The following is a 27,148-nucleotide window of genomic DNA, read 5'->3' on the forward strand; positions in this document are numbered from 1 at the left end:
CAATGATCATTTTAGCTATCTTAAAGAGGGATCCTTTTCCCAATGACCACAAAAGTAAGGAGCACCCTTCCCAGTGACCTTCACACTAACGTACCCTGAGCTGTAGTTTGGAGAGCACTGATCACTGATCTAGACAAGTCTTTCTCAATCTGGGTTCCTTTAGAAGTTGTTGGGGGTTCCTTGAGCATTGAACAATGCCTGCCTCTCAGATGAGTTCCCATTGGCACCAATGATCATTTTAGCTATCTTAAAGAGGGATCTTTTTCCCAATGACCACAAAAGTAAGCAGCACCCTTCCCAGTGACCTTCACACTAATGTACCCTGAGCTGTAGATACAGTAATTATTACAAGGGTTCCCCGAGACTAGGATGTTATTTAGAGGTTCCGCTGTGTTCTAAAACGTTGAGAAAAGCTGTCCTAGATGACACCACTTTGCGTTGTCGTGTCGTGCTCTGTTTTTCTTTACATTTATTTAAAAAAAAAACTTTAATGAGAACTTCCAGAATAATAAATGAGACCCACAATGGAGTTAAGTCAGAATGAATTTTATTGGAAGACCTGAGCTGAAATGTGCTTAACCCGACCTCTGCCCAAGGGGCACTCAGGGCCCGCACCCACCACAAACCGAGTCTGCACCATACCACTAGTCATTTATACCTTTCAAAACATCCTTTCCCTTCAGTAAGTACTGGCAGAAATATAATATTACTAGCTTTGTCTTATATATTTATATATAAACAGGAAACATTTATACACCTATAATACACAGTTATATAATAAAATAAATATGGCTAAAAGAGGGGGTTGCAGTTGATTTTCTGCTGGGAGGGGGGGGGGGTGATGCCATGCTCTTAACTCTCCTCAGTTTTACTTACAGCTTCAGAAGTCACTCACAATTGTACAAGTGCAATATTCGAGCTGTTTGGCACCCTGATCAATTGACTTGACGTAGGCTGGGATGGGTGAGCAACAACATACTAAGCAATCCAATCCTCCCATTGCTTTCTGGTCTTTGGTATAGATCAGTTGTGTCTCATTGGATTAATTCGTTGATTTGATTGATTGTTTTCTTACACTTTATTGAGTGCACTACCCTGGCATTGAGTCGCGGAGTTAATCTGTATCGTTGTACCAAAACCTAAGTCTATATATATATTATATAACAGGTTTGTTATTTACTTGGGGGTAAACGTGACTTTCTTTGGCCTTCATCTCTTCTCATTAGTTCATAAACGTGCTAGTCTTAGAGAATCGGACTTTATGTAGGTATCAAAAGTCTTAGTTTAGGTGTAAGGTCTTGGTTTCATCTCCTTTCCGCTGGAAGATCCCGCTGTGGGTAAACATTTGGATTACAGTTCCTCCTTTGGTTAGTACCTTGGAAATTTAAACACAAGCAAACCAGACCTCTCAGTTCATTCGAGGTTCTACAAGTAGACCACATATGTCTGGTAGCTATTAACTGCGCTATGATCTGGCTACTGCACTCTGCTAAGCAGCTGTTTGAACATTGAATAACGGAAGGCCAAATAGATGTCCAGATGTCTACGGCTTAACCGGAAAAGGCCTGTTCACTTAAGTTTTGGTTCTGTTCGACGGTTATTCGTGCAGATACTGTTATGGTACCGTTGGATCGACTGAGTTCTTTCTACAACTCAAGATACGCACCACAAGCTGGTTTAAGTGCAGATTTGCCTAGCCATTTTTGAGATCTTCCGTATGTTTGGTCAACTAGGCCAAGTCGGAAAGAAAAAATACACACCAAATTTATGATGCAAGAATACATATAAAGTAGAGAATTTCTGGAATCAGTGTTGTGATCGATAGAGTGACCCAGCTTTATAATATGTTTTATATACCCATTGTTGGTCAACGTTCTACGCAAAGCCAGATCATTACTCCATCCTTATACATTCCTTCAAATATCGTCTGTGCTCTTCAGCTTTCCAGCTGCAGAATATTCATTGGATAAAACTCATTCTCATTCAGGATCATTTGACCTAGCTGGTAAAGGAATTGGCTATACCAGTGAAAGCCCACCTGCTGGGATGCCTCACTTCCTGCCATCACCCCCAGATTGTACAGTACCCGTAAAGGCCAAAAAGCTAACTGTGCCAGTTTCTGTTTTTGTACCAGGGCAAAACAAGAAACTATCACATCATCCACCAATATTGTCCCATGCTGAGTGAGTGGAGCATAGATCCCTTTTTCTCTTCGCATACTCAGTGAGGTTACTTTAGCTGGCACAAGGTGACCAGATGCTCCAGATACTAAAATGTATTGGCCAGGTCTTACATGTCTGGCAAACACCGCTTTGTAGTCAGCGGCTGGTGTGGAAAAATTGTCCGCCACGAAGATGAGATGAGTTGAGGTTAAAGAAAGTGTTCGAGGGGGCTCCATAGTTTTGATCACTCGGAACAAATTCTCCGCTCTAGGATCTCGGTCTAAAAAGGTCACAAAGTCACTGTAGGTAGGGCGCCCGTAACTGTCCATGGCCAAGACTCGCATGCCAGGGTGGAGTGCCGAAACTTGAATTTTCCCACCCGATTCTAACGTGGCCATCGCTGTTTCTGGGAAGCAGCCTCCAGTCTTTGCTGCGGCAGAATGCTCTGGATAAAGGAAGACAAACAGACTGTCAGAGGAGGACCAGCATGACAAAATGAAAAAGTCACATGTTAACAAATATAGCTACATATGATCAAATATATATATGTCTTTAATACTACTGTAGGCTAGCTCAGGGTTTCTCAACCAGGGTTCCTCCAGAGGTTGCTGGAGGTTTCGGGAGCAATGAGCAATTTCTGCTTCTCAGATAGGTTCCCACTGACACTGCCGATCTTTATAGCTATCTGTAAGGGGGAAATTCTTCCCAATGACCACCAGTGTAAGGAGCATTCTCCCCACTGACCATCACATCGATCTTTTTAGTAATCTGTAAGGGGGAAATTCTTCCCAATGACCACCAGTGTAAGGAGCATTCTTCCCACTGACCATCACATCGATCTTTTTAGTAATCTGTAAGGGGGAAATTCTTCCCAATGACCACCAGTGTAAGGAGCATTCTTCCCACTGACCATCACATCGATCTTTTTAGCAATCTGTAAGGGGGAAATTCTTCCCACTGACCACCAATGTAAGGAGCATTCTTCCCACTGACCATCACATTGATCTTTTTAGCTATCTGTAAGGGGGAAATTCTTCCCAATGACCATCAGTGTAAGGAGCATTCTTCCCAATGACCACCAATGTAAGGAGCATTCTTCCCACTGACCATCACATCGATCTTTTTAGCTATCTGTAAGGGGGAAATTCTTCGCAATGACCACCAGTGTAAGGAGCATTCTTCCCACTGACCATCACATCGATCTTTTTAGCTATCTGTAAGGGGGAAATTCTTCCCAATGACTACCAGTGTAAGGAGCATTCTTCCTGTGGACCATCACACTAGTGTATCATGAATTGTAGATATAGTCAACAGGGGTTCCCTAGAGCTAGGTTCACATATGTGCGGGTGGTGCCACTGCGGATCTGCACAAAAATCCACCCACACAGAAGAATGCGGACCCGCGGGTGGGTGCCATTAGTTCTAATGGCACGCCGCCCGCACTGGATATCACAACCGTACTGGGATCCGAGGTTCCCAAACGGGCTGCGTTTTCAGAAGAAGTGCAGGGAATTCCTCCCTGCGTGTCCCGGGGTGCGGGAGGCCATTCAAATGAATGGGCTCTCGTGCCCGCACAAAACACAGCCCACAGGAACACGGATATGTGAACCAGGGGTAAGAAAGTTATTTCAAGGGTTCCTCTTTGTTGAAAAGGTTGGGAAAGGCTGGCCTAGCTACTATTTTAGTCTAATGCGGCTCCAAAGGGAAAGTCAGTAGCTTCCTATCCTCCTTTATTTTAAACATTTGACAATTTGAAACATATTTTTTTTAATTCAACATTAAAAATAAAAAAAAAACATATTTTGCATGACCGTTGGTTTATGCAACTTTCATAATTGTAATACAAAAACAAAATTTATTGCATGCATTGTATGGTGGTAAGTTGTTGAAAATCTTAACAGACTGACATTCAAACACTCAGCAGTAAGTAACAAGGTGACGTAGCGAATGACACAGTTGTGTTGAAACCAGTCTCTTTTTAGTTCATTAAAAAAAATAAATTGCAATCCCGCAGTTATTCCAGAGAAAGGAACCCACTAAAGTAGATCTATGGCCTCCCAATAATGCAAGATATGTGCTGCTGCACTTAATTATAAGTCCATCGCAAAGTCCCATAATGACCTGTTGATCCTGCCAGTAAAACATATCCATTGCAGCTTCCTGTGATGGGGTGGCAACGATGCTGCACTGCTCAGAGCAGGGTTGTCACTCTCATATAGGCTGAGCTTTCTTGCACTACAGTGGGATTGAAGAATTTTGCAGGAGGCATGGCTATCAGCATTGATACATAAGCCTGTAGTTTGTCAACCATCACCTAGCCACACCTAATCCTGCCCACTGCCTTCTGGATTGACAGCTCTACTGAAACCTTCCCACTCTAAGCTGCAGTGTCTGGGAGGGGGGGCATGTGAGACACATTTGAGGGATACCAGTAGGCGTACCCCTGAGAACGTGCATGCGCACAAAACGCGTTGTGTGGAGCCGCCATTTGCTGACGTCATGCCGCCGATACCGATGGTCGGAGTGGTGGCCATCTTGGTACACTTTTTATGCTTTTGATTTCTGTCTCCAGGTGGATACTTTTTAATGTTCCAATAAATATTACACTATATCAGGGGCGGACTGACAACTCATGGGGCCCCCGGGGAATAGGGGATCATGGGGCTCCTGTGTCCTTGCCCAAACTCAAAAAAGCCTATGAAAAAGGTACCAGGGGCATCTCATGGGGCCCCCTACTGACCCCGGGCCCTCGGGCAGTAACTGAGTTTCCAAATGGTCAGTCTGCCCCTGCACTATATGCAACTTTATTGGCTCCTCTGGTGAGCTATTCCCTCTAGGACAAGGGCTGACTTCTCATCCGAGTGCCCAGGATGAATTTGGTCCAGTTTAACTCTCTGGTGGCCTTCCATTCTCAGATGTTTAATGCTTGATTGCCTGTTACCAGTTTTCTTCTGGTGAGTGTACATCCGAGAGAGGCGGTGGATTGTTTTGTGTGATCGTCAGCACATTTGCACTCTGCACCTTAATGATACCGCGCCTTATGGTTTCACGGACAATTGCCTCCATTTATGGACATTTGACTATATAAATAGCACGTCTAACAGCGGACATCGATGTAGAGTTTTATCCTATTTATAGATCTCAGATTTTATATGTTTATTGTAACATCATTTACTACTGCACTTACTTACCGGATCACCACGGACATTACTGTATTTAGATTCTGCCCGTGATACACTTTATTGTTTGGCATTTGCTTTTTGAGCTGTTTAACTGATATTTTCATGCTTTTACTTGATGCACTTTACTGTTTCACTCAGCTCATTACATTTATGATGCACTTTACCATATTGTTTGATTTTTCATATTTACTAATGTTTTTTGCACTTTTATGCTTTGAACTTTACCATTCCGCAATATATATATATATATATAATTATTTTTTTTTTGTTAAACATTACACTTTCTTACATATACTATTGTAGGGGAGTGTTACCTTCACCTTGTGTGCTAGCTGCTCCCCAGATATCGCCAGCGCGCACCTATATATATTAGATTCTACTTATAAAGTTATCAGACATATCAGACTGGATGTCGCTCCACTTCCTTAAACTGAACCTCTCCAAAACCGAGTTTCTTGTCTTCCCCCCAGCCCGGACACCACCCCCCATTGACTTCTCCGTCACACCCAACAACGCCACCATCAAACCCGCCCCGCAGGCCAGAGTACTTGGTGTCATTCTGGACTCCAACCTATCCTTCCAGCCCCAAGTCCAATCTTTAACAAACTCATGTAGACTCCACCTCCGCAACATCGCCAAAATCCGCACGTTCCTAACCCCAGAAACCACTAAACAGCTCATCAACTCCCTCATCATATCACGACTCGACTACTGCAACTCCCTCCTCACTGGCCTGCCTCGCCGCTGGCTATCCCCGCTTCAGTCGATTCTGAATACGGCTGCCAGACTCATTCACCTTTCCAACCGCTCCATCTCCGCCACCCCCCTCTGCCAATCCCTCCACTGGCTTCCGATTGCACAACGGATCAAATTCAAAATCCTAACATTGACGTACAAAGCTGTCCACCATACTGCCCCGAACTACATCACTGACCTAATATCCAAGTACCACCCAACACGCACACTCCGCTCCTCACAAGACCTCCTTCTCTCTAGTTCCCTGGTCTCCTCCTCCCATGCCCGCCTCCAGGACTTCTCTAGGATGTCACTCATCCTCTCGAACTCCCTGCCCAAACCCATCAGATTATCACCTACTCTCCTCTCCTTTAGGCGCACCCTGAAAACCCACCTCTTCAGGGAAGCCTACCCCACCCCCTGCTAACTTGCTGACCTCCTCCACTCTTCCTACCACTCCATCCCCCACAGCTATCTCCTCCTGTGCCACCATCCCCTCCCTCCTAGATTGTAAGCTCCAAGGAGCAGGGCCCTCGATCCCCTCATGTATTGTATTGTATTGGTATTGTTCTGTCACATGTTCTGTCCCCCTTTGTAATGTACAGCGCTGAGCGAACTATTGGCGCTTTATAAATACTGTATAATAATAATAATAAAGTCTGTGCATCACATAACTGGATATGGTACTTGTCCAGACTGTCATTTGTGAGCCTTTTGTGGTCTTTAAAGGTGAATTCCAGGTACGTATTTTTTTTTTGTATAGTTGGTATAAGTATACATATTCCATACATGGTCAGTCCTTGTGGAAGCAGAGAATCACTGTAGTAGCTGCTGCTACTACAGTCATTCTTTCTGTCTTCCGAGTCCTGTTCCGAGTGGCTGCTCTGCTGCATTGTGAACACAGGAGGATGCTCACTCGGCACTGGAGCCATTCAGAGAACGCGTTTAATCATTCTTAATGAATGCAAAGCATTCTCTGATTGGATGAGATAGAGAGGCAGGGTGGTGACTTTACGATCTCCACCTTGTCCAAACAGAGAGCACCTTAAATTAAAAGGAGGAAAATAAAGGCAATGGCGTCTGTGCCAAACCAGTGACCCCCTGTGTTAACTATGCAGAAGGACAACATGGGACCTGGAAGACAGCAAGAATCACTGTAGTAGCAGCATCTAGTACAACGATTCTCTGCTTCTATATTGGTCAAAGCTGGGTCAATGTAACTATACAAAAGAAAATGTAAAGAAATGTCAAGAATATGTACACCCAGTGGCGTCCCGAGCCAGGTGCAGGGGGTGCGGTCCGCACTGGGTGACACCGACCGCATGGGGTGACACCGGACCCGCTCCACAAAAAGGTAAGTTGTAAAGCAAGCCGACGATCCCCACAGGATGGATCTGATTCATCCTCCGGGGATCGTTGGCTTTCTTTACAAATGCCGACGATACTGCAGGGATCGTCGGCATGCAACCTATACGGGATGACACCGGACCCGCTCCAAGAAAAGGTAAGTTGTAAAGAAAGCCGACGATCCTCACAGGATGGATCGGATCTGCGGATTGAGCATAATGGATCGGAGTCTGATCGCACTTGTACAACCAACCACCAATGCTCAAATCGTGCCTGTACAATCAACCACCGATGCCCAGATCATGCCTGTACAACCAACCACCGATGCCCAGATCGTGCCCGTACAACCAACCACCGATGCTCAAATCCTGCCCGTACAACCAACCACCGCTGCCCAGATCGTGCCAGTGCAACCAACCACCGATGCTGCATTCAAATAAAAATGTAAAAAAAAATTTAAATTATAATTTTTGGTTATACACTAATTTGGGTTTTTTTTTTTTACTAAAAAGATAAATGAACAAATTTTGGCCAAGATTTATGAAGAAAGATTATTTATTATAAGAAAAACACCTTTTTTCAAAATTTTTGGACTTTTTCATTTATATAGCAAAAAAATAAAAATCCCAGCGGTGAATAAATACCGCCAAAAGCTGAACATTGGCCTGGGCAGGAAGGGGGTGAAAGTGTCCGGACTGGAAGGGGGGGAAAGTGTCCGGACTGGAAGGGGGGGAAAGTGTCCGGACTGGAAGGGGGGGAAAGTGTCTGGACTGGAAGTGGTTAATTGCTCCGTGACACATACTTTAGAGATGAATATTAGGTATGGATACATTGTGGAGCAGTTTGGACCAATATAACTATGCATATACCATACCTGTAGGATCCCTCTAGAAGATGGAAATCACGGGAACAGACACCGCTACCCCAGGGATCTCCACTAGCTTTCAGGTCCCGTGCCGAGCGGCTACCCTGCTGCAATCTGAACACAGGAGGTCAGCCATTTGGTACATTCAGAGATCACATTTGCATTGTCTCATTGAATGCAAAGCATGTTCTGACTGGATGAAGTAGGCAGCGTGACATCACCACCCCACCTCTTTGCCTCCTCTCATCAGAGATTGCTTTGTATTAATTGAGAAGAAGCAAAACATCCTCTGAATGACTCCATGTCAAGCGGCTGACCTTCTGTGTTCACAATGCATGGACCTGGAAGCTAGTGGAGATCAGTGGAGTAGGGGTGTCAACTATAGTGATTTCTAGCTTCTAAATCACATGTCAAACACAAGGCCTATGGGTCAATTCCAGCCCACCAGGCCATTTAATGTGGCCCTTGTACCTCTTCTGCATATGCAGCATCTCCACCCCACCTTGTCTCTGCAATTGGCAGCAAAGAGGAAAACAGAACTCTTCCGCCAGATCCTGCACCTCTCTGTGCAGCCGCAGAGAGGCTCGTCTCTGCCCCTACATCTCCATAGTGGGCAGCAGAGAGGATGACAGAACTCCTCCTACAGATCCTGCATCTATTCAGTCACAGCACCCCCTCATCTTCACCTCTTTTGGTCCCAGCATTCAGCAGACTCCAGCAACCTTCTCTAGTCCTCCTCCAGACCCTGCACTTTCTACCTTCCAGCTCCATCCCAGCAACAGAACAAGGCAATGGGGTGCACTGTGATGTAAGGGAGGATGATGGACTCTCGACTTCTGATGGTGGGGATACGACCAGCCCTTTGAAGGCAACCATAATGTGAATGCAGCCCACAATGAAACTGAGTCTGAAGCTCCTGCTCTAGAAGGACCCTACAAGTATATATACATTGGTCCAAGCTGGAACAACGTAAACATTTCCATACCTGGAATTCTCATTTCAAGCACTATTCTGATATAAGCCAATAGCTAGTATTGTTAGCTGTACAATCAATGGGATGCCCTTCATGTACCAGCACCTGGCAGTGGTCCACCTAGGGCCATTGTGGATAAGACAGTGGGCCTGCCAGATGCAGCTCCATACTTGAAAGTACCAAGATCAGCGATAAGGGCGAATTCCGGTACCAGTGGTAATATGGTGGATTCTCGAAATTTTTATTTAGCCAGTATTGTTAGCTGTACACTCAATGGGAAGCCCTTCATGTACCATCACTTGGACCTGGCAGTGGTCCACCTAGGGCAGTTGTGGATGAGACAGTGGGCCTGCCAGATGCAGCTCCATACCAAGATCAGCGATAAGGGCAAATTCAGGTACCAATGGTAATTGGTGGATTCTCAAAATTTTTATTTCGCCAGTATTGTTAGCTGTACACTCAATGGGAAGCCCTTCATGTACCATCACTGGTGGTCCACCTAGGTCCTTTGTGGATGAGACGATGGGCCTGCCAGATGCAGCTCCATACTTGAAAGTACCAAGATCAGCGATAATGGCGAATTAAGGTACAAATGGTAATATGGTGGATTCTCCAAATTTTTATTTAGCCAGTATTGTTAGCTGTACACTCAATGGGAAGCCCTTCATGTACCAGCACTGGGACCTGGCAAGATCAGCGACAAGGGCGAATTCTGGTACCGAAGGTAATATGATGGATTGTCAGAATGTTTATTGCAGGTTTCCTTTAATTGCTCATTGCCCATTTCTGCCCCCTTTTCCACCCATCACTCACACCAATTATTATTTTTATGCTTTCCCCATCTAAAATAAAAAAAGCAACAATAATAGTGATTATTTAACACTTATTTCCCAGAAAGATTTTGTTGGTTTTCTCCTTTTATTTTAGTCTTTTCTTATTTTGCTTATTTTTTTTCCTGATGCCAAAAATGTTGGCCAAAAAAAAAAGAAAAGCCGTATTTTCAGTATTCTCAAAATAAAAATGTTGTCGACGAAGCCATGGAGAGAAGACAGAGACAAGACAGAATAAATATCTTGTCATCGGCCCCGTGTGCTTACAAACACATCCGCCCCGAGAATGGACGCTGCCCTCATCCCACAAACCACAAATAAAAATTAGGAGCATAAACAAGGAGATACTGCAAATATTGAGCTGGGCACGGATCCGGCGGTGGCGGGAGCCGTGCCAGGTGTGGCGGGGGTAGGCTGTGGTGGGCACTTTTTTATACCAATGATACTGTCAGTGAGACATCTGAGAATGGGGGGCACACGTGTCCGGGCACAGCCTATACCTCTGCTGGGGGATATAACGGGGGTATATGAAGATAGAACACAGAGGTCTTCCATCGCAATAAGGCTGCTTTCACACTGATCCGCCGCAGGTCTGGTGCCTTGCTTGCTGCATTTTTGGTGCAGATTTGGCACAGTAAAAAAAAAAAAAAAAAGCACCAAAAACGCACCTCCCCTACTGAAATAAATGGAAACACGTAATAAAATTGCACCAAAAACGCACCTGCATTGCGTTTTTGGTGCACTTTTTGAGTCACATATTAACCGCTTCCCAACTGCCCTACAGCAGAACTACTGCTAAAGGGCAGCAGGGCTGCGCAAAATCGCGTATATATATTTCCGGGGCGGCTACAGCTGTCGATCACTGGGTCCCGGCAGGAGATTCCCCACCGGCACCCGGCGATCACTGAGAAACACTAATGCGGAAAGGTCTGTATGTAAACAGGTCTGTCAGCACCAGAATGCTGCTTTGTATTGCTCTGCATAGCATCGTGTCTCCCTAGAAAACACACAGTTAACCCTTTGATCGCCCCACATGTTAACCCAGCCTTTCTCAACCAGGGTGCCCAGGTACCCTGGGGTGCCTTGAGGTTTTTTTCAGGGGTGCCTTAGCAAAATGTCTATAAATTTCCCAAAACTTGTATACAAGCCAGCGGGTTACACAAAGCCGCAGGTCTTCATCACCATTACGACCTTCTAGCCGCCGGCATCCTGACAACCAATGACATCATCAGTTGATAAAGAGGATGTCAGCTGCCTGCACAGCATCCAAGTTTGCCCCTCCCCCGCCCCTCTCCATCAGTGCTGCAGTCACATTAGCTCAGTGATGGAGAAAAACTGAGGGAGAAGAGAAACATAGGAATACTAGTCAGTACCAGTGTGCAAAAGTGTGTTTGCTTTGGAAGAATAAATCACCTCTAATGTTGGGTGTCCTTCACATTTTAGAATAGGTTGCCTCGGGACTGTCTATAATTTTAAAGGGTGCCTCGGGACTGTCCATAATTTTAAAGGGTGCCTCAGGACTGTCCATAATTTTAAAGGGTGCCTTGGAACTGTCCATAATTTTAAAGGGTGCCTCGGGACTGTCCATAATTTTAAAGGGTGCCTCGGGACTGTCCATAATTTTAAAGGGTGCCTCGGGACTGTCCATAATTTTAAAGGGTGCCTTGACTGAAAAAAGGTTGAGAAACACTGTGTTAACCCCTTCCTGCCCAGTGCCATTAGTCCAGTGTTGGTGCTTTTTATTAGCACTGATCACTGTATTGGTGTCACTGGGGATGTCAGTGACACCAAGTCAGTTATTATTATACAGGATTCCCCCAATGTCAGAATGCCCGCCGCAGTCCCGCTATAAGTCGCTGATCGCCACCATTACTAGTATAAAAAATAAATTAAAAATCCCATTATCTATACCGCCATCTGAAGATGCTATAACTTTCACGTAAACCCATTAATTTACACGTATTGGGATATTTTTTAGCAAAGACATCTAGCAGAATACATTTTGGCCAAAATTTATGATGAAATTTGATTGTTTAACCCCTTGGCGCCGGCGCCTCACGGCCCTTTAAGGGTTCCAGAAGCTGGGAGGCGGGGCAGGGTTTTAGGGTCATGTGACTCGCTGTCACGGCGGTCACATGATCGGGATAGGTCCCAATCAAAAGAGGAGATCGGGACCTTTCCGTGAGTACCGAACGTGTGTGCTGGGAGTGCGCAGGGCGTGCGCTCTCAGCGCATATTATTATTATTATACAGTATTTATAAAGCGCCAATAGTTCGCTCAGCGCTGTACATTACAAAGGGGGACAGAACATGTGACAGAACAATAACAATACAATGCAAAACATGAGGGGATCAAGGGCCCTGCTCCTTGGAGCTTACAATCTAGGAGGGAGGGGATGGTGGCACAGGAGGAGATAGCTGTGGGGGATGGAGTGGTAGGAAGAGTGGAGGAGGTCGGCAAGTTAGCAGGGGGTAGGGTAGGCTTCCCTGAAGAGATGGGTTTTCAGGGTGCGCCTAAAGGAGAGGAGAGTAGGTGATAATCTGATGGGTTGGGGCAGGGAGTTCCAGAGGATGGGTGACACCCTGGAGAAGTCCTGGAGGCGGGCATGGGAGGAGGAGACCAGGGAACTAGAGAGAAGGAGGTCTTGTGAGGAGCGGAGTGTGCGTGTTGGGTGGTACTTGGATATTAGGTCAGTGATGTAGTTCGGGGCAGTATGGTGGACGGCTTTGTACGTCAGTGTTAGGATGTTGAATTTGATCCGTTGCGCAATCGGAAGCCAGTGGAGGGATTGGCAGAGGGGGCATATGGTTTTTTCTAATTGAACGCAAATGTGCGGCCACTCTGCGTCTAGGCCCAGACGCTGAGAGGCCGCACATTTGCGTTCGGCCGGTTCCAAGAAGTTAAACTTTTTCACTGGACATGTTTAATAGCAAAAAGTCCAAAATATATTTATTTTTAATTTATTTTTTCAGAATTGTCGGTCTTTTTCTGTTTATAGCGCAAAAAATAAAAACCACAGAGGCGATCAAATACCACCGAAACAAAACTCCATTTGTGGGAAAAAAGGACGTAATCTTCATTTGGGTGCAGCGTTGCATGACCGCGCAATTGTCAGTTAAAATAACGCAGCGCCGTACCGCCAAAAAAATGGCTTGGTCAGGAAGGGGGGTAAATCTTCTGGAGGGCAAGTGGTTAAAAAATGTACTGCAAACGCGGTAAAAACGCGGCATAAATGCATATGCGTATTTGGAACAGATCAGTGTGAAAGTATCCTTAGTCAGAGGACTGACCCTTGAGTGAAATCAGCTTACATCAAACATATCATGTATATTAATTGTACAAAAATGACATTTTTCTTTTTGATAAAATTGATATAATTTACAGAAAAAGGCTACATGCACTGGTGAGCTATCATTCTGCCTGACACCTGACACCAGATATCTGGGAGTCAGACTTTGGCCATCGATGACAAATGTGAATTTCCCTGGAAGTCTGTGACCTCCCCGTCCTTACCGATCATACTTACCCTTTAAGCTCCTCCCAGTACTGAATTTCAACCCTTAAAATAACTCTAAATGCTGAAGTTTAATCTGCCTATATTTGGCCTTTCTTACTTTTTTTTTTCTTAAAAACCTTACATTTTCATTATTGACCATATTTTTAAAACAAGTTACATCATCATAGGGTATCTGTGCTTCTCTAGGCAATGCGGGCAGATTATGGCTGGTGGAAGGGGCCAGGAGAGTACATGGTGCATCACAGCACCCTGCCTCAGTACTCCACTCAAGAGCCCGTAAACCCTGATGCAAGCAGTGGGCTGTCTCTTGGGAGGAGTTATGCAAATATCAAACCACAGACTGCCCAAAGTAATGCCCACATGTGATCGAAGGAGGAGGAGGAATTTGCACATATCAAACCGCAGACTGACCAAGATAATGCCCACACGTGATGCTGAGCCCCCATGATCAAAAAAGGAAGAGTTATACAAATATCAAACCGCAGACTGCCCAAGGTAATGCCCACATGTGACCTTGAGCCCCCATGATCTAAAGAGGAGTTATGCAAATATCAAACTGCAGACTGACCAAGTTAATGCCCACACGTGATGCTGAGCCCCCATGATCAAAAGAGGAGGAGTTATGCAAATATCAAACCGCAGACTGCCCAAGGTAATGCCCACATGTGTTGATGAGCCCCCATGATTAAAAGAGGAGTTATGCAAATATCAAACCGCAGACTGCCCAAGGTAATGACCACATGTGTTGCTGAAGCCCCATGATCAAAAGAGGAGGAGTTATGCAAATATCAAACTGCAGACTGCCCAAGGTAATGCCCACATGTGATGTTGAGACCCCCATGATCAAAAGAGGAAGACTTATGCAAATATCAAACCATAGACTGCCCAAGGTAATGCCCACATGTGATGCTGAGCCCCCATGATTAGAAGAGGAGGAGTTATGCAAATATCAAACCAAAGACTGCCCAAGGTAATGCCCACATGTGGCCCTGAGCCTCCATGATTAAAAGAGGAGGAGTTATGCAAATATCAAACCGCAGACTGCCCAAGGTAATTCCCACATGTGTCACTGTAGCAGAAGCTTTTGCTTCAATACGCACCTTTAATCCAGTGCTGTTCTTCACAGAATGTCTGTTCATCCATTGGATAGAAGAGCACCAATCATTGCAGTTACCTCTTTATTAAAATGATTATACAAATGTTTTCTTATGGAGTTAGCAGAAGTATCTGAATGTCTTGATTTGATCCTTGATTTGAGAGAGGGAGGGGCAGCCTATCAGGTGTGATGCAATCACATGTGCTGACAAAGAACACGCTGATAGGAGGAAAGAGCAGAGAGATGATATCATCAGTCTCTTTCTTAACTGTCCAATCATAGGTTGGGGGGGGGCAGGGAGGCTTAACTTCAGAGAAAAGTCAGGTCACCATTCTGGCTCGCTTGTCTGTCAGATCTGTGTAAACCTCAGGACCAGGGGCGGACTGACAACTCATGGGGCCCCCAGGCAATAGGGGATCATGGGGCCCCTTTGTCCTTGCCCAAACTCAAAAAAGCCTATGAAAAAGGTACCAGGGGCATCTCATGGGGCCCCCTACTGACCCCGGGGGCCCTCGGGCAGTGCCTGAGTTTCCAAATGGTCAGTCTGCCCCTGCTCAGGACTGGATGGACAGAAATACAAATCCTTTAGCAGCTCCAGTATATGGATTTTAGTTTTCTCCTAGAGTTCCTCTTTATTTTTGCAGAATTAGACCGGAAGTTCTTACATGCCTGTAGTTCAGAGAGGAGGAAGAGTAAGAAATTATTATCCAATCAATAGGCTGCATTGATCTCACGGAGGAGGGGTAAGCAGCAGGTGGGCATTGTGGCTCCTCAACATGTTTAGGGCCCGGCTGTTGCAGAAACGTGTGCCAATGCACATTCCATGCATCGATGCAATGCAATGCCATTCTTTCTGAATGGGCCCCCAATGCACCTTCCAGCGAACATGCGTTGCAGTGTGCTTCCAGGGAAATGCACCAATTTCTTACAGCGCACTGCGATGCGGTAACACGTTGCCAAGCATTGCACTGCCACGCATGCCCGTGCGAAGGTGTGTTACGTTGGCATCCTGCACCAACGCATTCATGGGCAGTGCTCCACATTGCAGTAAAGCATGCGATAACACAGTGCCCAATAACACAATGCGCTCCAAATGCATTCCGGATATTATTATTATTATTACATCGAGTTTATATAGCGCCAAAGGGTTTGCTCAGCGCTGTACAATAGGGGGGGACAATACATGGCACAGTACAACAACAACAAACAACGTACGAGGGGTAAGAGGGCCCTACTCTTTCGAGCTTACAATCTAGGTGGGGTACGTTTTTGCCTACAGTTCACACCACATGCAGTTCCAGTGCAGTTTTGATGCAGTTTGCTATGTTTCAGTACGGTTCTGTGCAGAAAAAATGCAGCATGCTCTACTTTTTTTTCTACACTGGAAACTGACTGGAACTGACTGCACTGGTGTGAACTAAGACCATTGGAATACATTGAAAACACTGTGACTGCATTTTTGATGCAGAAAAAAAGCGCACTTACCTGCATCTAGCGTGAACTAGCCCTCAGGGCTGGTTCACACTATAGAAACGCAGTTCAGATGCATTCTGAATGCGTTTTTGCATGTGCATTACTGATGCATTTTTGGCATGTTCCGGTGCATTTTTAATGCGGTTTTTTACACGTTCCAGTGCGCTTCTTATGCATGCCAGTTCATTTTTTCCAACTCTCTGTTTCTTCAATTTAAATAGGGACATGTACGTTTTTGGTGTGTTTTTGGTGCGTTCTGGTGCATTTTTGATGTGCTTTACCGCGTTCCAGCTCAGTTCTGTGCAGAAAAAAATGCAGCCTGTTCTACTTTTTTTTCTGCACCGGAAACTGACTGGAGCTGACTGCACTGGTGTGAACTAAGACCATTGGAATACATTGAAAACACTGTGCATGCATTTTTGATGCTGAAAAAAAGCGCACTTACCTGCATCTAGCGTGAACCAGCCCTTAGGGCTGGTTCACACTATAGAAACGCAGTTCAGATGCATTCTGAATGCGTTTTTGCATGCGCATTTCTGATGCAATTTTTGCACATTCCAGTGCATTTTTTATTCGTTTTTTTACATGTTACAGTGCGCTTTTTATGCATGCCAGTTTTTTCCCCCTCTCTGTTTCTTCAATTTAAATAGCGACATGTGCATGCTGGTGCATTTTTGGTGCGTTCTGGTGCGTTATTTATGCATTTTTTACGTTCCAGTTCGCTTTTTATGCATGCCAGTTCATTTTTTTCCCCTCTCTGTTTCTTCAATTTAAATAGGGACATGTGCATTTTTGGTGCGTTCTGGTGCGTTTTTGATGCGCTTTACCGCGTTCCAGCTCAGTTCTGTACAGAAAAAATGCAGCCTGTTCTACTTTTTCTGCAACCGGAACGCACTGGAACTGCAAGCACTGATGTGAACGATGACACTGACCACCATATCACCTACTTTCTGTGCGTTTTGGTTGCAGAAAAGAAAGCAACTGAAACGCATGTAGTGTGAACTGTCCCTTAAACGTTCGGGATGTTCTTGTCAGTCCACATTGCAGAGGTGAGGCGTGGATAACAAGAAATAACCAATCAAAGCTCAGTACGGACAATGAAAAGCCGGACTCTGATTGGCAGCTGGAAGCCCTGATCCTTGTGTTACCTCTGGTAAGTAAACGGTGCTGTTTAGGAGCGGCGCCCTCCCTCGGCCCCCCTCCAGCGCCCTCCCTCGGCCCCCCTCCGGCGCACACGCCTCAAGCCCCTGTTTGCTTTTGGTTTAAATATAGGTGATCAGGTCGTTTTGAACTTTTCCAAGGTCCTAACTGTGATTATTTTTAATATCCGTCTTGTTTTGCTGGGCTGGGCGATGTGTTCCCTGTGGTCTGGGGATGTGGGTTTAAGATGCTGCAAGTAACCACAGCGGGAGCAGTCTGGCAGGAGTCAGCGCAGAGCCGGCCAGCCTTCTCCTCCCTCTCCTCTCACCTCCTGCCTGTCCCTACCTTGTCCTCCTCTTCACTCCTCGCTTCCCTCCAGCAACTGTCCCCACCTAACCTCCCCGTTCCCCGTCCTCGCAGCCCCGAGCAGGCCAGCTAGCAGACAAGTCGTGTCCTCTACAGCATCCACAACATCTCATACAATGTCACTGACCTGCCTGTTCATTGATACCATGTGTTAGATTGAAGGACGGCATGGGCAGCACAGTGGTTAGATGGGCAGCACAGTGGTTAGATGGGCAGCACAGTTGCTAGATGGGCAGCACAGTGGCTAAATGGGAAGCACAGTGGCTAAATGGGCAGCACAGTGGGTAGATGGGCAGCACAGTGGCTAAATGGGCAGCATAGTGGCTAAATAGGAAGCACAGTGGCTAAATGGGCAGCACAGTGGCTAGATGGGCAGCACAGTGGATAAATGGGAAGCACAGTGGCTAAATGGGCAGCACAGTGGCTAGATGGGCAGCACAGTGGATAAATGGGAAGCACGGTGGCTAAATGGGCAGCACAATGGCTAGATGGGCAGCACAGTGGATAAAATGGGCAGCACAGTGGCTAGATGGGCAGCACAGTGGCTAAATGGGAAGCACGGTGGCTATATGGGCAGCACACTGGCTAAATGGGCAGCACGGTGGCTAGATGGGCAGCACAGTGGATAAATGGGCAGCACAGTGGCTAAATGGGAAGCACAGTGGCTAAAAGGGTAGCATAGTGGCTAGATGGGCAGCACAGTGGATAGATGGGCAGCACAGTGGCTAAATAGGCAGCACAGTGGCTAAATGGTTAGCACTTCCACCTGGCAGTACTAGGGTCGCTGGTTTGAATCCCAACCACGGCACCACCTGCCTGGAGTTTGAATGTTCTCCCTGTGCCTGTGTGGGTTTCATTCAGGTACTCCAGTTTCCTCCCACACTCCAAAGACATGCTAGTAGGTGAATTGGCTCCTTTCTAAATTGTCCCTAGTATTTATTTCAGGTACTTATATAGCACTGTCAATTTACACAGCACCTTACATATATATTGTACATTCACATCAGTCCCTAACCCTCAAGGGGTGTACAATCTAAGGTTCCTAACTCACATTCATACATACACATACTAGGGACAATTTAGACAGGAGACAATTAACCTACCAGCATGTCTTTGGAGTGTGGGAGGAAACCGGAGTACCCGAAGGAAACCCACACAGGCACAGGGAGAACATGCACACTTGTGAGTTAGGGACCTTAGATTGTACGCCCCTTGAGGGTAATGCATGGTTCGAATTCAGAATGATTTTTTGTCCAAAAATCGGAAACGTCGTTCACTCGGTAATCCGATGGTACCATCACTGATTTCGAAAATCGGCCAACCAAGTCATAAAGTTCACCCCATCCTGCATAGGTGTGAACCTAGACTTATGCAGGCCATACGTGGTTCGACTTCCGAATGATTTTTCATCCAAAAGTCGGAAACGTTGTTCGCTCGGTAATCCAATGGTGCAATCATTGATTTCGAAAATCAGCTGACCAAGTCATAAAGTTCAACCCATACAACAAGCAAAAATTTTGTTCCTTCCAGGTCACGGCTCATGCGCATATTCTTTTCAGGAAAAACAATCGTACAATTTGACCATCATTGAGTCGAAAAGTCTATGACAGCTCAGTTACTGTGCTGGGAACATGCAGTGAGCGCTCTTTCAGAAACTTCAGCCGCGCGTGGACATATATGCGCTGCATATGGGTATTAAAGCCCACCCCGTTTCCTGGTGCATTACGTGGAGGTTAAAAAAGCACTTTACCCTCCTTAAAAGAAACATGACGTGGCTTAACGCTTCTGCCTTGCAGCACTGGGGTCCTCAGCTCATTTCCCACCTACGATGGAGTTTGCATGTTCTCCCTGTGCTTGTGCGGGTTTCCTCTGGTTTAATTGGCCCTAGAATTTGCATGTAGTGTATGTGAGATAGGGATCTTAGAATGTCAGCTCTTTGAGGGCTGAGAAAGATGTGAACGTATAATATACGTAAAGCGCTGTGTACATTGTCCGCTCTATATAAATACCTATAATAAACAAAAGTCAATAGGTGAGGAAAATTTAAAAAAAAACAAAAAAACAGTTTTTTTCCTGGCACATGACTGGGTATTCCAGGTGAACACAGAGCCACCTTATTTAAATTGTCCAGTGAGCAATCTTTAGTAAATGAGCCCCATGGACTCTGGGGAGGGGGGGCTGTACAGTGCAGTGTACAGGGCCTGCCGTGCACGTCCTCCTCCGCACACTGTGAGCTCACAGCAGGATGAGACCTGCCCGGACCAGCTCGCTCTGAGCTACATCTAATCATTAACCACTAATTGCTGAAAAATCGAGATATGCAAAAATCATCTCCATTTACAAGCCCATTGTCTGCAATGTACCGGATATGGCAGAATGTGACAGCGGTCACCTTTGTCACAGTGCCTTATGTCACCCATTAACCCTCGCCCTGACAAGGAGGCCTGCCATGGAAAACAACAGCTACAGGGCAGAGGAATAAGACAGGTTCCTTACCACAGTCTGGAATGTACAGATAGATAATATACACTATATTGCCAAAAAATATTGGGCCAGCCCTCCAGATCATTGGATTCAGGTGTTCCAATCCCCTCCATGGACACAGGTGTATACAATCAGCCCCTAGGCATGCAGACTGCTTCTACATACATTGGTGAAAGAATGGGTCGCTCTCAGGAGCTCAGTGACTCCAAGCGTGGTCCCGTGATAGGTGGTCACCTGTGCAATAAGTCCATCCGTGACATTTCCTGGCCACTAAATATTCCACGTTCAACTGTTAGTGGGATTATAACAAAGTGGAAGCAACTGGGAACAACAGCAACTCAGCCACCAAGTGGTAGGCCACGTCACATGACAGGGCGGGGTCAGCGCATGCTGAAGCGCACAGTGCGCAGAAGTCACCAACTGTCTGCAGAGTCAATAGCTAAAGACCTCCAAACTTGGTGTGGCCTTCAGATGAGCACAACAACAGTGTGTAGAGAGCTTCATGGAATGGGTTTCCATGGCCGAGCAGCTGCATCCAAGCCTTACATCACCAAGTGCAATGCAAAGTGTCGGATGCAGTGGTGTAAAGCACGCCGCCACTGGACTCTAGAGTAGTGGAGACGTGTTCTCTGGAGTGACCAATCATGCTTCTCTGTCTGGCAATCCGATGGATGTGTCTGAGTTTGGCGGTTGCCAGGAGAACGGTACTTGCCTGGATGCATTGTGCCAAGTGTAAAGTTTGGTGGAGGGGGGATTATGGTGTGGGGTTGTTTTTCAGGGGTTGGGCTTGGCCCCCTAGTTCCAGTGAAGGGAACTCTTAAGGTGTCAGCATACCAAGACATTTTGCATAATTTCATGATCCCAACTTTGTGGGAAGAGTTTGGGGATGGCCCCTTCTTGTTCCAACATGACTGCACACCAGTGCACAAAGCAAGGTCCATAAATACATGGAGGAGCCAGTTTGGGGTGGAGGAACTTGACTGGCCTGCACAGAGTCCTGACCTCAACCCCATAGAACACCTTTGGGATGAATCAGAGTGGAGACTGTGAGCCAGGCCTTCTCCTCCGACATCAGTGCCTGACCTCACAAATGTGCTTCTGGAAGAATGGTCCAACCTTCCCATAGACACCCTCCTAAACCTTGTGGATGGCCTTCCCAGAAGAGTTGAAGCTGTTATAGCTGCAAAGGGCGGGGCCAACTCAATATTGAACCCTACGGACTAAGACTGGGGGGCCATTAAAGTTCATGTGTGTATAAAGGCCGGCCGCCAATACATTTGGCAATATAGTGTAAGATAGATACATAGATAGATAGATAGATAGATAGATAGATAGATAGATAGATAGATCATATAAAGAATACTGTACAAAGCAGAATTAACGTGCAGTACTTGGTGTGTCACCCCTCTATCAACTGCCACTTAGATGTAGGAGGACATTAGAATCACCAACTGCCATTTTGGAATTATAGTTTAAATTGATTGTAAACCTCAGACATGAAATATGAACAAAGCAGATCCCTCTATAGTGTGTACTTGTCTCTATCTGGAGCACTAAGTGTCATTTCTGTCTGCTGCCTCCTTCCTCTACTGTCAGCATGAATCACTTGTAACAAGTTTTCCTGACATCAAGAGAAAAATGGTGACAGGGGAAGAGCTCCAGCAGATTGACAGCTGAGCTCTGTTCCTGGGAGCTGTGTGTGTGTTTCCCTTCTTTCCAATCAGCTGTCAGAGTTCTCCTCACTGAGCTCTGCAGTGTGTAAGTTCAGCTCCCCGCCCTGTTTTCTGACCATTCACACAAGTTTAAAAATAAAAAGGTTTTGAACAGATGTAGAGAAGAGAAGACAGAACTGGGCTTTTTTCCGTGGGGCTGCATATTTGCGTACCTGTGTACGGCACGGCGTGCTACCAGCACAAAGACCGCGGTGTCACTGGGAGCCCCGCGTCTTTTTTTTAACAATCGGGACCCGGGACTCCCAATTCCAGGTCACATGATCGTTGTGATAGCCTCTGATTGGCTATCACAGTGATCAGTCACTTTACAGCCCGGCCCCCTGAAAGAGATACATTGTATCTCTCTAACTTCTGGCATAGAGGGGGAAACAAATGTTTGTAAATAAAAAAAAAGGATAAATAAATAAAATAACAAATAAAAAAAAAATACCTAGATCAAGGTTTGACCTGGTTCAGTGCTAGGGTTAGTGTTTGGGTCAAGGTCAGGGTCAAAGGTCAAGGTCAAAAGTTCAGGGTCAAATGTCAGGATTAACAAAAAAATTGGTATCGGTGTAAGTGTGTTTTAGTTAAAAAAAGACAAGAACAAAATGCGCACTATTGATTCTGGGCTGTACTACGGGTACAAACAACAAATAACATACACATATATGGTATCGCTGCGATCGTCAGGAGCTGGAGAATTTATTTTGGGTTGTTCTTTGGTGGTAGGTTATGGTAGTAACAAGAAACACACAGCTAAACAGAAAAAAAAAGATTTTTTTTTTACTATTTTGGGCCAGTTTTTCTTTGATAAAAAAAAATCAGGAGCTATCCATTACCATTCACCACCAAATGAAAGTCCAATTTGTCCTGAAAAAAAATGCATTATATTCCACCTGGATGTACAAAGTAGTTGTGATGATATGTACGGTTTTACTAACACAGGTCAACACTGCAAAATTGTGCTTAGGCATTAAGATTTGTTTCACCCTTAAGCGTGAAGGGGTTAATGACCATGTTGTTTATTGCTAGAGTTACCCTTTAATAATGCTGAACCAGTTAGTGGCGCACTGGAGAACCTAACAGAGGAGAACATAAACTAACTAAACTGATAAGAAATCTGTCTGTGCATGTGGGAGGTTATCTCTATATTTCCAGCTGCAAATACCTTTAACTTGTCACCTGCCAAAACCTCCAGAAAACACCGGAGAGAGGCGGATTTCTGCAAGGCTTCATTATTCTGAATGAAACAGCTGTTTTCTAATTCGAGAGAAAAATAATAATAAAATGTACAGTTTTCATTGATCAGTTCGATCCTTTATTTCTGGGATTGAAGTGAAACTCAAATATGACATACAGGCATACCTCGGTTTACGAACGCCTCGGTTATTATTATTATTATTATACAGGATTTATATTATTATTATTATTATACAGGATTTATATTATTATTATTATTATACAGGATTTATATTATTATTATTATACAGGATTTATATTATTATTAATATTATTATACAGGATTTATATTATTATTATTATACAGGATTTATATTATTATCATTATACAGGATTTATATTATTATTATTATTATTATTATACAGGATTTATATTATTATTATACAGGATTTATAATATTATTATTATTATTATTATTATACAGGATTTATATTATTATTATTATACAGGATTTATATTATTATTATCATTATACAGGATTTATATTATTATTATTATTATTATTATTATACAGGATTTATATATTTATTATTATTATTATTATACAGGATTTATATTATTATTATCATTATTATTATACAGCATTTATATTATTATTATTATACAGGATTTATATAGCGCCAACAGTTTGCTCAGCACTTACAATATAATGGGAGACAATACAGCAACAATACAGTTCAATACAAGAGGGATAGGAGGGCCCTGATTCTGAGAGCTTACAATCTTAACGTAATTCTCAGTTTACGACTGAAAATCCATTGAAAATAATGCCTCGGTTTACAATTTTTTTTTCGCTATACGAACAAATTAATTGATTTTCAATGCATTTATGAATTTGTTTTTTTAATCATGTCCCTGTACAGTATTTATGCCTTTAAAGTGCACTTTATAAAGAGTTTTGAACAGATAAAAGACTTTTTATTTTACTTTTTTCTGACCTCTGGAACGGATTAATTGGTTTTCAAAGCATTCCTATGGGAAACCGCATTTTGGTTTATGTATTTTCGCAATACGAAAAGTCCCGCAGAACGCCATAAACTCGTAAACCGAGGTACGCCTGTATATGATGCAATTCCAGTTCAGACGACCCTGACAATGCTGTCACCCTGTTAAAGGAATTACAAAAATAATGGATCTACTGGAAGGATCAACAGGTAACAATGTTACATGGGGCTAAGGAAAAACAAAAACTGCTGTGTTACAGTGATATTAAACCTAAAAACAATAATGTAATATATCGCAGCTTACCAGTCCTTAGCTGTGGTGGCTACATTCGTTTTCTTCTTTTAGGGCTCTTTCACACTGGAAGCCAGGGGTGGTAAAAACAGGCAGCTGAGGCGACCCCCCCCCCCCCGGCCACCCACCGGAATTATGACATTGAAGTCTGACAGGGCTGTACACATGCTGTGGCCACAAAGCAAAGCATCACAGCACCACTTGTCAAACCCATATATTGAGATCAATGGGGCCGCACTGCAACCACGAACCAGTGCAAAGTACAATTTCCGCTCTGCAACTTAAAAAAGGTAAAGCAAAAATGCAGGCGTCTGGGGGTGGCAGGAGCGCCTTCTGAGCACCGGCCAGCCACTACTATACCGCCCTCTGAAAGGTGATCCACCAAAATCATTACCACTGTTGTGAAAGAGCCCAGAGACTTTTTACCTTTATTTCCACCTGGGGACACACTTTTAGTACAAATCCCTCCTTCTAGCACAAATCCTCCCCCCCATTCCAAGTACAAATCCCCCCCTAAATCTTCATCCTAGCACAAATCCTCCCCTAAACCCCCCCTTCTAGTAAAATCCCCCCCCCCAATCCTCCCCCTAGCACAAATCCCTCTCCTAGCACAAATCCTCCCCCCAAATCCACCCTCACAGTACACATCCCTCTCCTAGCACAAATCCTCCCCTCAAATCCTCAATCCCAGCACAAATCCTCCCCCCTAGTGCAAATGATCCCCCCCAATCCCCCCTTCTAGCACAAATCCTCCTCCCCCATCCCAAGTACAAATCCCCCCTAAATCTTCATCCTAGCACAAATCCTCCCCTAAATCCCCCCTTCTAGTACAATTCTCCCCCCCCCATCCCCTTCCTAGCACAAATCCCTCTCCTAGCACAAATCCTCCCCTCAAATCCCCAATCCCAGCACAAATCCTCCCCCCTAGTGCAAATGACCCCCCCCCCAATCCCCCCTTCTAGCACAAATCCTCCTCCCCCATCCCAAGTACAAATCCCCCCTAAATCTTCATCCTAGCACAAATCCTCCCCTAAATCCCCCCCTTCTAGCACAAATCCTCCTCCCCCATCCCAAGTACAAATCCCCCCTAAATCTTCATCCTAGCACAAATCATCCCCAAAATCCCCCCTTCTAGCACAAATCCTCTTCCCCCATCTCAAGTACAAATCCCCCCTAAATCTTCATCCTAGAACAAATCCTCCTCTAAATTCCCCTTTCTAGTACAATCCTCCCCCATCCCCCTCCTAGCACAAATCCTCCCCCCAAATCCACCCTCCTAGTACACATCTCCCTCCTAGCACAAATCCTCCCCCCAAATCCACCCTCCTAGTACACATCCCCCTCCTAGCACAAATCCTCCTCGAATCCCCAATCCCAGCACAAATCCTCCCCCCTAGTGCAAATCACCCCCCCCCCCAATCCCCCCCTGTAGTATAAATCGTCCCAAATCCCCCCATCCCCCCCGGTTCAACCCTTCTAGCACAATTCATCCCCAATCCTGTCTGCTTGCATCCCCCCCCCTCTTCTAGCACAAATTCCCCTCCCCCTATTACCCTTCCCAGAACAAACAGGCCCCCCATCACCCCTCCTCCAGGGGTGGCGGGGGCCTGAACTCCGCTTTGTGCCGTGTACCTTTTGAGCTGGGAGCAATCCTGTGTAATACGCTGACACAATGGAGACAGTACAGTGAGCTCACACCTCCTCCTGCTCTCTCCCGCTGACACTTCTCCTGTCCCCCACCCCTTGTTCCGGTTCTGGGTTTGGGGATTGGGGGAGAGTATCGGGTGGGTGGGCTGGCGGGGGCCCAATCGCCAGGACGCGGTTTCTGGTCACCATGGCGACCTGACGCCTGGGATTTGTCGAGCCCTGACATTAATGAATAAAAGCTGATCATTGCCAGCACCCCTTTCAGTGGTAAATGGTTTGCCTCAACCCCCTAACTGCTATTTTTGCTGAAATACTTGGCCTGTTAAAGGAGGCTGAAACTTAACAGACTTACTGGCCAGATCACCAGATGCAAATAAAGGGAAAAAAAAAGACTAAAAAAGAAAACAAATGCAGCCATCGCATCTAAGAATTGGTAAGCTGCAATATAATACATTTTTGCTTTTGGGTTTAATACAAATGTAATGCTAGTGACAGACCTCATCATATACGTCATTTTTTTATTGGTCCAGACCTGGAACTCATATATGCAATCCATCGGAAAGGAAAGTGTCAATAGCATCCTATCAGTCTTTTCACAGTAACAGCTGGAAAGGGATTGCTGGCTGCAGGCACAATGTACATTTTCCTTGTCAGGTACATTCTTTTATAGAAAGTCATTTGTGAACACAGCCAAGAACTGAACAGACACTCTCTATACTTGTCCCGATTACCAATGGGAAGGAAAAAGAAGGAAAATCCAAAATTTTAAATTGCCACAAGCACAGGAATGGAGGGGAAATCCTCCACTGGGGACATGTATTCCTGTGTCAGCTGACTATCTCTTACATTGGAAAGATCCCTTCCTATTGAGTCTATATTTATTTTTTTTCAGGTACTTATATAGTGCCATCAATTTACATATATATTGTACATTCACATCAGTCCCTAACCCTCAAGGGGCGTACAATCTAAGGTCCCTAACTCACATTCATACATACACATACTAGGGACAATTTAGACAGGAGCCAATTCACCTACCAGCATGTCTTTGGAGTGTGGGAGGAAACTGTAGTACCCGGAGGAAGCCCACGCAGGCACAGGGAGAACATGCAAGCTCCAGGCAGGTGGTACTGTGGTTGGGA

The 27,148-nt window shown here is 45.1% G+C and overlaps 1 protein-coding gene across 1 annotated transcript in view; it reads right to left on the reverse strand.

The window, feature by feature from the left end:
• Positions 1 to 530: 530 nt before the first annotated feature.
• IHH (Indian hedgehog signaling molecule) overlaps positions 531 to 27,148 on the reverse strand; it is a 195,350-nt gene continuing 168,732 nt past the window's right edge. The window contains exon 4 of the mRNA XM_089683580.1: positions 531 to 2,607. Coding sequence (XP_089539706.1) covers positions 1,937 to 2,607 — 671 coding nt within the window. The 3' untranslated portion in view covers positions 531 to 1,936. The remainder of the gene's footprint in view (positions 2,608 to 27,148) is intronic.

This window comes from Staurois parvus, unplaced genomic scaffold (genome assembly GCF_062004578.1).
Source record: "Staurois parvus isolate SC_StPar_1 unplaced genomic scaffold, SC_StPar_1.0 ptg000315l, whole genome shotgun sequence".
In the NCBI taxonomy this organism is placed as follows: Eukaryota; Metazoa; Chordata; class Amphibia; order Anura; family Ranidae; genus Staurois; species Staurois parvus.